At 40.7% G+C, this 12,520-nt stretch overlaps 1 protein-coding gene across 3 annotated transcripts in view; it reads left to right on the top strand.

Moving 5' to 3' along the window:
• The window catches only part of CTNNA2 (catenin alpha 2), a 510,643-nt gene that overhangs the window by 114,731 nt on the left and 383,392 nt on the right, over positions 1-12,520 (top strand). For all 3 annotated transcript variants that reach the window (XM_087736026.1, XM_087736022.1, XM_087736023.1), the window contains exon 4: positions 10,077-10,243. In XM_087736026.1, the coding sequence (XP_087592152.1) occupies positions 10,077-10,243 (167 nt within the window). The remainder of the gene's footprint in view (positions 1-10,076; positions 10,244-12,520) is intronic.

Here is a 12,520-nt window from a genome sequence, read left to right on the forward strand (position 1 = left end):
TACATTTTTAAAATTTAGAATAGCTTCATAACAGTGCTTTTGCTCTAATTACAAGGAGAGCACTCTAAAATACTTTAATTAGGTCATGGATCAGTTGTCACAGTCTTTTTAATCTTGGACATGTAGAACAAAAGACAAAATCTAAAAGAGATGGATTAATTTAGCCCATAGCTTTATTAATTTCTTCCATTTGAGAATTGCTCAGGAACGGTACATACACTCAAGCTGTCATTGTTTCCTTAATTATTTCCAAGTGCTTAAAGTATTGTCAGCATCCTCTGCTGATCATAGCTGTTCTCTAGATTGCTGCTTTGTGCCCACCATCTTCTAGTTCTTAATAAACACTTCAAGGCTTTGGAAAAATGCCGGTTCCTCAGTGTATTAACCATTAAGAGCTTCCTTTCTTAATACCGAGATGCCTACCTTTAAGTCTGTTAATGATTCTAAAAGTTCTAGCAGATCAACACAGCATGTTTATGCACCTCTACTAAGAAATGTGCCAGTAGTCAACGTTGGTACCTCTCAGCCATCCCTTTACTCTTTTTTCCTGTATGCCATCCCCAGCAACTTGCACAAGGCACTATTTCAATAGGAATGGCTTTTTGAAGACATGGATCAGAATATATCTTCTTTACCCACTGTAAGTCCAATCAGTGATTTCCATAGCAAATGGTATATAAAAATTAACAGCTTTTCACGTGTGTATGTGAGATGCATCTCGCTCTACAGGGCCTTTTTTTGTAAACTGCATGAAATCAAAATCATCGTTTGTTACTTAAATACTGTACATTTTACAATTATTTTTCAATGTGTTTTCAACCTGTCGTGTTGGCTTTGGCATCTTGCTTGACATAAGAGAAGACAGTTCAGTTTGATGAGCAAGTAGAAAATGTGGTTTGGTTTTTTTTTGTTTGTTTTTTGGTTTTTTTGGTCTGGTTAGGTTTTTGCCACCTTATAGAAAACAAGTTTACCACAGTGGGAAATGCCTGCCAGACTTGGTGCGGTGAAGGCAGCAGGAGTGTGTATGTGTGTGTTGGGCAAAGGAAACACAATTATTGCCACGCCAACTTAGTCATGTAGCATAAGAAGATTGGTTGAAGAGAGTAACTTCTTTTAAACAGGATTCCCATTCTGTATCCATAAAGCAAAGTGGTTGTGCCTTTGTTTTTCAAGATACTGCAAATTACATGTTAGCCCTAAAGAAGCCATGATCAATGTATTTGGTTTGCTTTTGTCACTACTGTTAAACATTACGTGGTTGCATCTGAAGAAAAGAGTTGGTAAGATCCAGAGAGTAGATCATCTTGACTTCCAGTGTTAAGAAATTGTACGTTTTGCATCTTGTCCCAGCACTGTTGTGGTACTAGCCGTCGTGCAGGCTCTTGAAGTTGTTTGGTATCTGGAGGAAGGAGAGATTTCACTGAATCACAGAGGCTGGGAGGGACCTCTGGAGATAGTCTAGTTCAATACCCCTACTTAAAGCAGTGTCAGCTACAGCAGGTTGCCCAGAACCGTGCCCGATCAAGTTTTGGATATCTCCACTGATGGAGACTCCACAACCTCTTTGGGAAGCCTATTCTGGTTTTCAATCACTCTCACAATAAAAATAAAAAATAATAATCAAAAAAATGGAAAATCCATTTCAATTTATGCCCATTGCATCTTGTCCTTTTATTAGATACCACTGAGAAGAGCCTTGTTTTTCATGCCCTCCTATCAGATGTTTGTATGCATGGATAAGATCTCCCTGAGCCATCTATCTCTCTCAGCCTGTCCTCATATGATAGTTACTCCAATCCCTTAGTCCTCTAGTAGCCCTTTGTTGGTTTTTACCCCAGTATGCCCATGTCTGTCTTGTACTGGACACAGCACTCCAGGAGTGGTCTCACCTGTTCTGAATAGAGAAGGATCATCTCCTGAGCCTTGCTGGCAACACGGTTCCTAATGCAGCCCAGGATGCTGTTGACCTTTGCTGCAAGGGTGCATTGCTGGTTCATGTTCATGTTGTTATCCAGCAGGATCCTCGGGTCCTCCTCTGCAGAGCTGTCTTCCAGCTTGTTGGCCCTCAGCATGTGCTGATGCCTGGGGTTACTCCTGCCCAGTCACTTCGCATTTCCTTTTATGGACCCTCTTTAAGTTTCTCTTTGCCCATTTCTCTGGGGTGTTGAGACCCCTCTGAACGGCAGCACAACCATCTGGTATCAACCTCCATTCCCAGTTTTGTATCACTGGCAAACTTGCTCTCTCTCCCATCATCTAGGTCATTAATGAAGAGGTTAAACAGTCTTGGCTCCAGTACTGACCCATGGAATACTCCACTAGTGACCTGCCTCCAGTTGGACTTCAGGCCACTGATTACGACCCTGTGAGACCAGCAGTTCAGCCAATTTTCAGTGCATCTGACTGTCCACTTAGCAAGCTCACACTTCATCAGTTTCTCTGTGAGGATGCTCCAGGAGATTGTGTGAAAAGTCTTACTAAAGTCGAGATAAGCAACTCCCCTGCTCTCCTTGTGTTCAAGGTCAGGTTGGACAGGGCTTTGAGCAGCCTGATATAGTGAAAAATGTCCCTGCCCATGGCAGGGGAGATGGACTAGGTGATCTTTAAAGGTCCCTTGCAACCCAAACCATGCTGTGGTTCCCCTTGTCATCTCGTTGTAGAAGGCTATCAGACTGATTGGGCATGGTTTTCCCTTCATCAATTAATGCTGACTATTCCCAGTCACCTTCCTTTCCTTCATAATTTGGAAACAGCTTCCAGAAGTATTTGCTCCATCTCTTTTACAGGGATCAAGGTAGGCTGACTGGCCTGTAGCTCTCCAGATCCGCTTTTCTTTCCCTTCTCAAAGAAGGGATGACATTTGCTTTCTTCCAGTCTTCAGGAAGCTACCCCAATACATCACCATGGTCTTTCAGACAATTGAGAGAGAACTGGGGCAGCTCCCTTGGCATCTGTGGGAGCACTCCACCAGGGCTCATGGACCTAGGCATGTCCAGGCTATTTAAATGTTCCCTAACCAAGGTTAAGCCTGCCTGCCTTCTTCCCCACTGCTCTCAGGGGCCTGGGATTCGCAAAGACAAGTCTTATCAGTAAAGGTTGGTTATTTAGCCTGGTTATTATTTTTGTAAATATTAGTAATCTGTTATTCCAGTTAATATGGCCACACTGATATTTTTAAAAGGTTTTTATCAGAATATTTGTTTGTAAATTAAATCCTATGAACGCCCGCATTTATGAAAAAGCATGGTTGCTTTTGTTAGTTACACTTGCAGGTTGTTTATTTTTTGAAAAAAATCCTGTCATCATCCTTTAATTTCTCTTTGATCTATATGCATAGATATGTACATATATTTTTTTGTGTGTATCCATCTAACATCATCACGGAATACTTATGCATTTCTGTTGTTTATTAACACTTTCCCTAGCTACTGCCATAATAAATTTTTATTTTTTTTCAGTAAAAATAAGAAGCACAATCAGCCTAATAGTTTCTGGAAATACATTCAGAAAATAAAAAAAAAATTCTGAACAGATGTGTATATATATAGCTTTCGAATATGTATATATACGTACATAAAAGTATAGGAAAAATGTATATATTTGTTGACTTCATCTGTTTTTCTGATTTTTTTTTTTTTCCCCTCAAGCTGAGTTTCACTTTTGATACGTAATACTCGCGTAACCCCTTTCCAGTTGTTTGGGGTCTTATTCCATTTTAAGACTTCAATGATGAGACGTAGAAATTTGAAGAGGATTCAGCATGAGCTGAACAGTGGGCTGTACGTTCCTTTTGCCCTTTTGTTGTGTGGAAAGTTTCGTTTTTGGGCTATACTGAATCATTCAGAATTTTGGTGACCTTTGCAATCATCTGGCAATCTGGCATCATCTTTTTGCAGAAGTTAAGCTTGTAGTACGTGAATTACCTTACACAGATTACTAGGTGACTTGTAATCATTAGAATTCAGGAATTAAGCTGGATTTCAGTGTTGAGGGTTTTTTTTGGGGGGTGGGTGGTTTGTTTTGTTTTGTTTTATTTTCTTTTTATGGTGAAGATTTCTTAATGTGGCTAATAGAGTCTTTCTCCACTCCAAACGTTCTAGGATTTTGAAATCACTTTCTAACCCAACTAAGACTCTTCGTTTACAAAATGTAAATTAAATGCACGCTTTTTTCTCAAAGCAAGGTGACAAAGAATTTAGTATGTGGGTCTTAGAGAGAAAATGGCTGACACTATGTGGCTAACAAAAAAGGGTATATGAATGCTGCAAGGTATCAGGTGAAGGATTTCTCATAGTTGCAAATGATATCTCCTAGAAAACTGCAGTTCTTATCATATGTATTCCAGGAACATAATTGTTTCATAGGGCTGCTGAAATGATTATAGGAATGGATATTCTATGCAATAAGAGGAGACTGAAGTATTGCCTTTAATCTGTCATGGCTCATCGCAAAAATGCATGAAGCGAAAAAGGGCCAATAGGGAACACAGTGGAAGAAGAATACTTACTTAAATTGAAGGACAAATGGGGCATGAGAAGAAATGAATATAAATTATCTACAAGTACAGTCAGCATGGAATTAAAGTGTCTCTAATGAAAAAAAAAACCTGTCAGATTCTGGAGTTCATTTTGGAATAAGTTTCCTACTTCCAGTAGGATTAATTGGGGTTAAATATCTGAGCTGTTTCTAAGATGGAAGCTTGATAAGTTTATGAGTGTAGTTATTATCATATTAAGATTATTATTAATTATATTATGACATGACTGTCTGCAGTGGGAAGGAAGCAGACCTGATGACTCAAGATGTCTGTGTTTCTTGCACTGACCTAATTTTCATTGAAAGTAATTTAATATAGATGACAGAATAACTTGAAATGAATTTGAAAAAGAAAGGGGTCGATAAAAGTAGGGTTGGCTTTTTCCAGATAAAAAGGTTTCTCTGAAAAATAATTTGCCTAGCTGTAGCTCCAACATTACCTTTGGCCTGAGAGCAGTTTGGTACTATTGCTGTACAAGGATAAAAATACGTTAATTGGCACTGAGATAGACAGTCCTTCCTCCCCAGTAACAGCTGGCTTTCTAGGTTATTATATTTTAAATTGTGAACTACTAGTTCTTTATAAGACTTAAACAACCTGCTATGAACCTACTATGACCTGCGATGAACTTTTATATTAATACATTTTGATTTTCTTATTTATGTCTATTTAAAACTTTCTGCTTAATTATTTTGGAGATTTATTTCACCTAAATTTAGCTTCCTAAGGTTAAATAACTAATCCAAACTTTTTAAGCTGTTGTTTTGACCCTCCATGTATTTTCCCTCTGTCCACCAGTGTTGATTTCCAAATATATTTGCTAGTTGTATCTTCTTGGATAGTCAAGCCTAAGAAGATAGTTTTCCTGCTTGCTTTCCTAGTGCCACTGGCCAATTACCAAATATTAGTTCCTTCTTCCATAATTCAATATTAATATTTATCTGAAGCCACAGACTGGTAATTTGGCAGAAAAATGTAAAATCTCTTCAGTACCAAAATGAAAGTTAAACAATTTGTAGGCATCTGATTCTGAAATCCAAGGCTTGCTTTGGCTGCCTTTCATCTCATCTTGGATATGCCTAAAGTTCACGTACTTTCACCTGCAAAAGTTTTGTTGCTGGATGCTCAGAATCACTCCCATCTCATCTGAATCCAACTTAGAGCTTAAATAAGGGAAAGCCTTGCTGGGCTTTTCATACCGTTGCATGTATCCCCTTGGGTTCCATCAGCTAGATATGCTCCAAGAGTGCATATTGGATCAAGCTTTCTACATAAAGCTGCATAGTCAGTTGCCTTTAATAAATAACCGAAGGGAAGATGATGCCTTCCCAACTGTTATGCTGCTTAGATGAATCCAGTCATCCACATTTTGGATCAAATTCCCAGGTGAGGAAATTCAAATGTAACCCTTGCCCACATGCTAGACTCTAACCTATTCTGTGATGCCCCTCAGCCTCTCCTTTTACATGGAATTTTGTTCCCAGTTTTTTATAGCACATTCTCAGCCAAGAGTTGTTGATAAATTTTTCCAATAACTGTTTCATTTAAAGTATGTGTCAGAAAAATCTTTGTGATCTCAGAGTTCCTTGCTCCTAGTTTTGGTGATTTTTGGCGCAAAGCTAAAATGCGTGGGAACGCAGGTACAGCAAACTGTGGTCCTGCTCCACAGACACCTTGTCGTTTCTCTGTGGAGACCAGGTACCTAGAACTTTGACTGCAATGCTCAGCATTTAAGCATGTTCAGAATTTTGTTTTGTTTTCTCTTTATCTGACAGCGATTGTTCGTACCTTTTCTTTTAAGAAATCTTTTGAGAGTTTTGGCAGCCTTATGGAAACCTCAGAAAAGTACGCAGCCTTAGAAATGAACCATTTGAATTTTTCTATTGAAGTTGTATATTATCAGCTTATCATCCAACATCCACTGCACAGAAATTATCATAAGAACACGTGGTCCTAATGATAATATAATAAGGAAAAGAGTTCTGATGGGAATTATTTACTGTGGCTGCCTTAAGTCACTCCTCCAATATTTGCATCGTCTTATGGGAAGTTATGCCATCTGGGATTTTTTTGAATGTTGTTATAATGGTCTTAAAAGCAATATAAATATGCTTCGATTTCACATTAGAAGTACTTTCTTTCTGAGCTTCTACACTGGAGACTAACAGTTTTTTTTTTTTTAATTTATTTTTTTAATAATAGCAAAGTTCGGGTTAATATAAAATCTCATTTGCAATGGTGTTTGCTCCTCTTTCAACCTGATTTCGTAGGGAAATGATGCTTGCATAATTATTGATCTTTTGGTAACTCCTAATATATTTAAACTGTTGTCCAGTTTCAACCTATGCAAAAGAATGTAAACATGATTAAAAAAGAAATTAAACAAAAATCAGCAACTGGAGAGAGAAGAAAAAAAATAAAACCTCAGACTTGTGTTCACACCAAGAGTGAGGTCGGTGCAATTCGACCTTGTCTTTGCCGCTGGCTGCAGGGCTGTTGGGCAGCGCAGGCGTAGTCCTGGCAAGGCAGAGCAGATGCTCTTTCTCTCCGATTGAAAGTGTCACGGAGAAAATACGATGGAGTGGGTTTTCAGGCAGTATAGTAGCACGATAGGTGAAAATTAACATAAAGCTATTAATTCAAATGTGCAGGCATAAACTTTTATTATATGAATGAATAAAATTGTGATTTGAAAAGAAGGTCATAACAACCAGACTTAAATATCGAAACTGCTGAAGTTTACGATGCATTTAGAGAATGCTGAATTTAAACAAAAAAACCAGCTTGCATACTGAGCTTTCTTCCAGCGAAGGATAACAGCATAAAGAAAGCTAAGTCAGTAGATCACTTCCACCAAGTTGGGTGGAAGTGTCGATCTGCTGGAGGGTAGGAAGGCCCTACAGAGGGACCTGGACAGGCTGGATCCATGGGCCGGGGCCAACTGTATGAGGTTCAACAAGGCTCAGTACTGGGTCCTGCACTTGGGTCACAACAACCCCAGGCAACGCTGCAGGCTTGGGGAGGAGTGGCTGGAGAGCTGTCTGGTGGAAAAGGATCCGGGGCTGTTGGTTGACAGCCGCCTGAACATGAGCCAGCAGTGTGCTCAGGTGACCAAGAGGGCCAATGACATCCTGGCTTGTATCAGGAATAGTGTGGCCAGCAGGACGAGGGAGGTGATCGTGCCCTTGTACTTGGCACTGGTGAGGCCGCCCCTCAAGTACTGTGTTCAGTGTTGGGCCCCTCACTACAAGGAGGACATCAAGGTGCTGGAGCGTGTCCAGAGGAGGGCAACGAAGCTGGTGAAAGGTCTAGAGCACAAGTCTTATGAGGAGCGGCTGAGGGAGCTGGGGTTGTTTAGTCTGGAGCAGAGGAGGCTGAGGGGAGACCTTATTGCTCTCTACAACTGCCTGAAAGGAGGTTGTGGCGAGGTGGGGGTCAGTCTCTTCTCCCTAGTAACGAGTGATAGGACGAGAGGAAATGGCCTCAAGCTGCACCAGGGGAGGTTTAGGTTGGATATTAGGAAAAACTTCTTCACTGACAGGACTGTCAGGCCCTGGCACAGGCTGCCCAGGGCAGTGGTTGAGTCTCCATCCCTGGAGGGATTTAAAGAACGGATAGATGTGGTGCTCGAGGACATGGTATAGTGATGGACTTGGCAGTGATAGGTTGACGGTTGGACTCAATGATCTTAAGGGTCTTTTCCAACCTTGATGATTCTATGATTCTATGATCATCTTGAAAATCAGTTTTTCTTTGGCATAGCCACAATATAATTCCAGGTAATAGATCGATGGGATTGTATTCCATAGCTGGGCTAGCTTATTTTAAATACTTTTAACAAGTCTACACAGCAGAACGCAACATATTTTGGAGATACCCAAGCTGGTCTGAAGTTAGGAAAGCCGCATAACAGCAGGGCAGCCCGACGCAGCCACATTAACTGGGATATTGAGTCATCAGCATGGCGCAATCTAACCTAAGGGGAACGGGCTCTGAGCAAGGCTCATCGGCAGGTAGGTGACAGCGTGCAGACAGAGCTAAGTTGCTTCTGACCACAGAGGCAGCGAGTGCCTAGGGTTTGGGTTTAGTTCTGTTTAATGTCTTTATCAATGATCTGGACAAGAGGATTGAGCGTACCCTCAGTAAGTTTGCAGGCAACACCAAGTTGGGTGGGAGTGTTGATCTGCTGGAGGGTAGGAAGGCCCTACAGAGGGACCTGGACAGGCTGGATCGTTGGGCCGGGGCCAACTGTATGAGATTCAACAAGGCTCAGTACCGGGTCCTGCACTTGGGTCACAACAACCCCATGCAACGCTACAGGCTTGGGGAGGAGTGGCTGGAGAGCTGTCTGGTGGAAAAGGACCTGAGGGTGTTGGATGACAGCCTCCTGAACATGAGCCAGCAGTGTGCCCAGGTGGCCAAGAGGGCCAATGGCATCCTGGCTTGTATCAGGAATAGTGTGGCCAGCAGGACCAGGGAGGTGATTGCCCTCCTGTACTTGGCACTGGTGAGGCCTCACCTCAAGTACTGTGTTCAGTGTTGGGCCCCTCACTACGAGAAGAACATTGAGGTGCTGGAGCATGGCCAGAGCAGGGCAGCGAGGCTGGGGCAGGGGCTGGAGCACAAGGCTGGGGAGGAGCGGCTGGGGGAGCTGGGGGGCTCGGCCTGGAGAAGAGGAGGCTGAGGGGAGCCCTCATCGCTCTCTGCAACTGCCTGAAAGGAGGCTGGAGCCGGGGGGGGTCGATCTCTTCTCCCCAGGAACAAGCAATGGGACGAGAGGAAACGGCCTCAAGCTGCGCCAGGGGAGGTTTGGGTGGGATATTAGGAAAAATTTCTTCCCCAAAAGGGCTGTCAGGCCCTGGCACAGGCTGCCCAGGGAAGTGGTTGAGTCCCCATCCCTGGAGGTGTTTAGGAGATATGCAGATGTGGTGCGTAGGGTCATGGGTTAATGGTTGGACTTGATTATCTTAAAGGTCTTTTCCAACCTTAATGATTCTATGATTGGGGAAAAAAAAAATCTTTAATAGGAGTGATAGCTCTTCGAGGTGGAAGAGAGCAGAGTAAGTGTCTGAGCAAGAAGGGTTAGGACCGAGGAGCAGGAGTGAAGGAGGGGGATGTAGTTTGAAGGCAGAACTGTAGAGAAATGCAGTTGGGATGACGCTGCTGGGCTGCTCTGTCCCATCCTGCCTACCAGCACCGCCGAGTTCTCTATTTCTATAACACACGCTGCTGGTTTTCTTACGTTATGCTGGTTGCGCTCAGCGGTCTGTCTTGGTGTTTTGGTTTCCTTTTTAGTTGTTGCAGGTGGCTGCTCTAGAAGAAAAATACTTTGGGAATAAAGAAAAAAAGGCAGAGACTATCGAGGCAGTTGCTGCACATGTTTTAAAAAATATTTCTCCTGAGCAACTCAATATTCAGTAACTAAGCCATTATTTTTTTTCCTAACAGCAGTTAGTTTATTTAGTGAGCTGTTTATACTTCCTGGAAAAAAGTACAAGTGTAAAACTTATCTTTAATTACCATTTTTCTTCAATTCTAGGAGAAACAATGAGAATCGCCTCTTCGGAGTTCGCTGACGACCCGTGCTCCTCAGTGAAACGGGGCACCATGGTGCGGGCTGCTCGTGCCTTGCTTTCTGCTGTCACTCGCTTACTCATCCTGGCTGATATGGCCGATGTCATGAGGCTTCTATCACATCTGAAAATTGTATGCATTTTTAATATTCTGTATTCTTTTTGCATGTTTTGTGTAGAAAAATAGGGAACAAATCAGTAATGGATGTCACTGTTCACATTTCTTACTCTATTTCACGATTTTTTCTTAAAGTGCTGAACAAGAAGTAGGAGATGACACATTGCTACATTAGTCCTATTCATTTTCTAATTTTGCAGACATTAATCTTTGAGACTTAAAGTAAAAATTATCAGAGATCTTCAATGCCTAGGCTGGTACTGCTGTTACGCAGCTCTCTGAACTGAGCAGAGGCACGTACTTAACTCACCTTGCCTGTTAGCCGGGTGGTTCACTAACTCAGGACTTGTATTGCTATCTTGTGGCAGAGCTTAGGTACTACAGTTGTGCTATTTTTTTTTTTTTTCTCTGCCTGACTTCTGGATGTATCAAGAGATTGAATCTTTAATTTGGAGTGAGACAATAGTACGAGTGTCTAATCAGTCATCAAAGCGGAAAAATAGAATAAAGAGGAATTAAAGATTGCCAGATAGATTGGTATGAATTTGTATTCGCTTTGGCTGCCACCATTCATGTTTTTATCAGGAGTATTAAAAGATGTTGCAGTTGAAACTGGGAAATGTGGGGGGTTTTGTTTTGTTTTGGTTTTTTTTTGCTAGTTATTGGACTACTTCACTTTTATTGCATAAACAAATAAACAAAAACTTCTGAAACAAAAAAAAAATGCAGAAACTCATATACAGAATATTTAAAACCTGCAGAGAGTGCATGTTTGAGTTTAGCAGAGGAGATGGAGAGTTACTTCTTTTTCATAACTGTCCAAAAAGTACTTCCTTTTGTTTTATTTGTCTTTTTAACAGTGTAACTGTACAACAACATTTATGTTCTGGAAAAACGACGAGAACCCTTCAACTTGCCAACTGTGCAGATAAGCTAAATAGTTTGAAACCAGTTTTCCTAATGAAAAAGGCAGATTTTTCTGCAGAGCTTCTCATGAGCCCTGCTCTAATGACCAGAATGCTGTTCTCGCAGTTGTCAGCGTGAGGCTCTGATTATCTGCAGTGTAAGCATTGTCTTGCTCGAATATGCTTTTAATTTTTCCCCACTATAATACTCCATGAAACTGTAATTCAAATAATCCTTTGCTAGTGAGACTAACACTTTAGTATTATAAACAACAGATTTTTCTAAACATTATGATTAAAATTCAGATTCAAAGTCTTTCATAGGCGATGGGAAATATTGTTCTCACCTCTGAGATTTCTTCCTTCGGTTACAGCAGGGTACTCTGTTATTTAAAACACAAATGTCCAATACTGTTTGGTAAGTGGGTGTATTTACTTACACAGTTCGCACCCTAGATTTGCAAGGGCAGTGTATGGCAATGTGGCTTGTAATCTCTGCCTTTATCAGATGTTATTATGAATCCTGTTTCCAAGAAGCCAGACATCTCTGGTTGTTTCTAGCAAAATTCAATTTATGAACCTTAAATTTGATTTTTTTTTCCAGGTTAAAAAGGGTAATTTATTTCTGAGGATTGACAGTGTAAATATTTTTATCTTGCCATTTTGTAATGCAAACTAATTTTAGATGAATAAAAATTAAAATATTAGGAAAAAAAAGTGTTTGTAGTTTACAAAATTGCTGAAGGGGCAGCTCTTGTTTTGACTCAAAGGTAACATTCAAAGACTGGTGTAAGCTAACCATAAAATTAATAAACTAAAATCATTCTGCGTGTCAAAGTTATGAAGCCTGATTTATACTGAAATGCACTGTAATCAGTTTTCACTGAAAGCATGTCAAAGGAGTGAGTTACGCTTCAGACTTCATGGGAAATAGTGCATTTTAATTAATGTTTTTGAGTGAATATATGCAGATGCTTTCTGGAAGGACACTTGGTCATTTCTTTCAGATTGTCTTTTGCATTTCTGAAATTAGTAATAGTGCTAATTGCAGTGAAGCTTGTGGAACCCTCATAAAATAGCATATACTAATATAGTATGTGATCATACACATATAGAATTCTGAGTCTATCGTAATTAATTACATGCTAGTTAATCAGAGGAACACATCTGTACAGTTGAGGGAAGTCGTGTTTTTCTGAGGACAGAGAACTTGCTCTAACATGAATTTGTAAAAGAAATTATAACAAAAAAGGGGTTTGTGCTCATATCCTTTCAAATACTTCTTATAACCAGTTTCTTCATTTTGAAATTTCATGGGCTTGAGCCCAGACTGACACAACAGAGTATGATCAACATCTTTCAAAATCTGATTATCAGAGTGGAATCT

This window comes from Nipponia nippon, unplaced genomic scaffold (genome assembly GCF_047370975.1).
Source record: "Nipponia nippon isolate SJK-2023a ecotype South Korea unplaced genomic scaffold, ASM4737097v1 scaffold_6, whole genome shotgun sequence".
Taxonomy (NCBI): Eukaryota; Metazoa; Chordata; class Aves; order Pelecaniformes; family Threskiornithidae; genus Nipponia; species Nipponia nippon.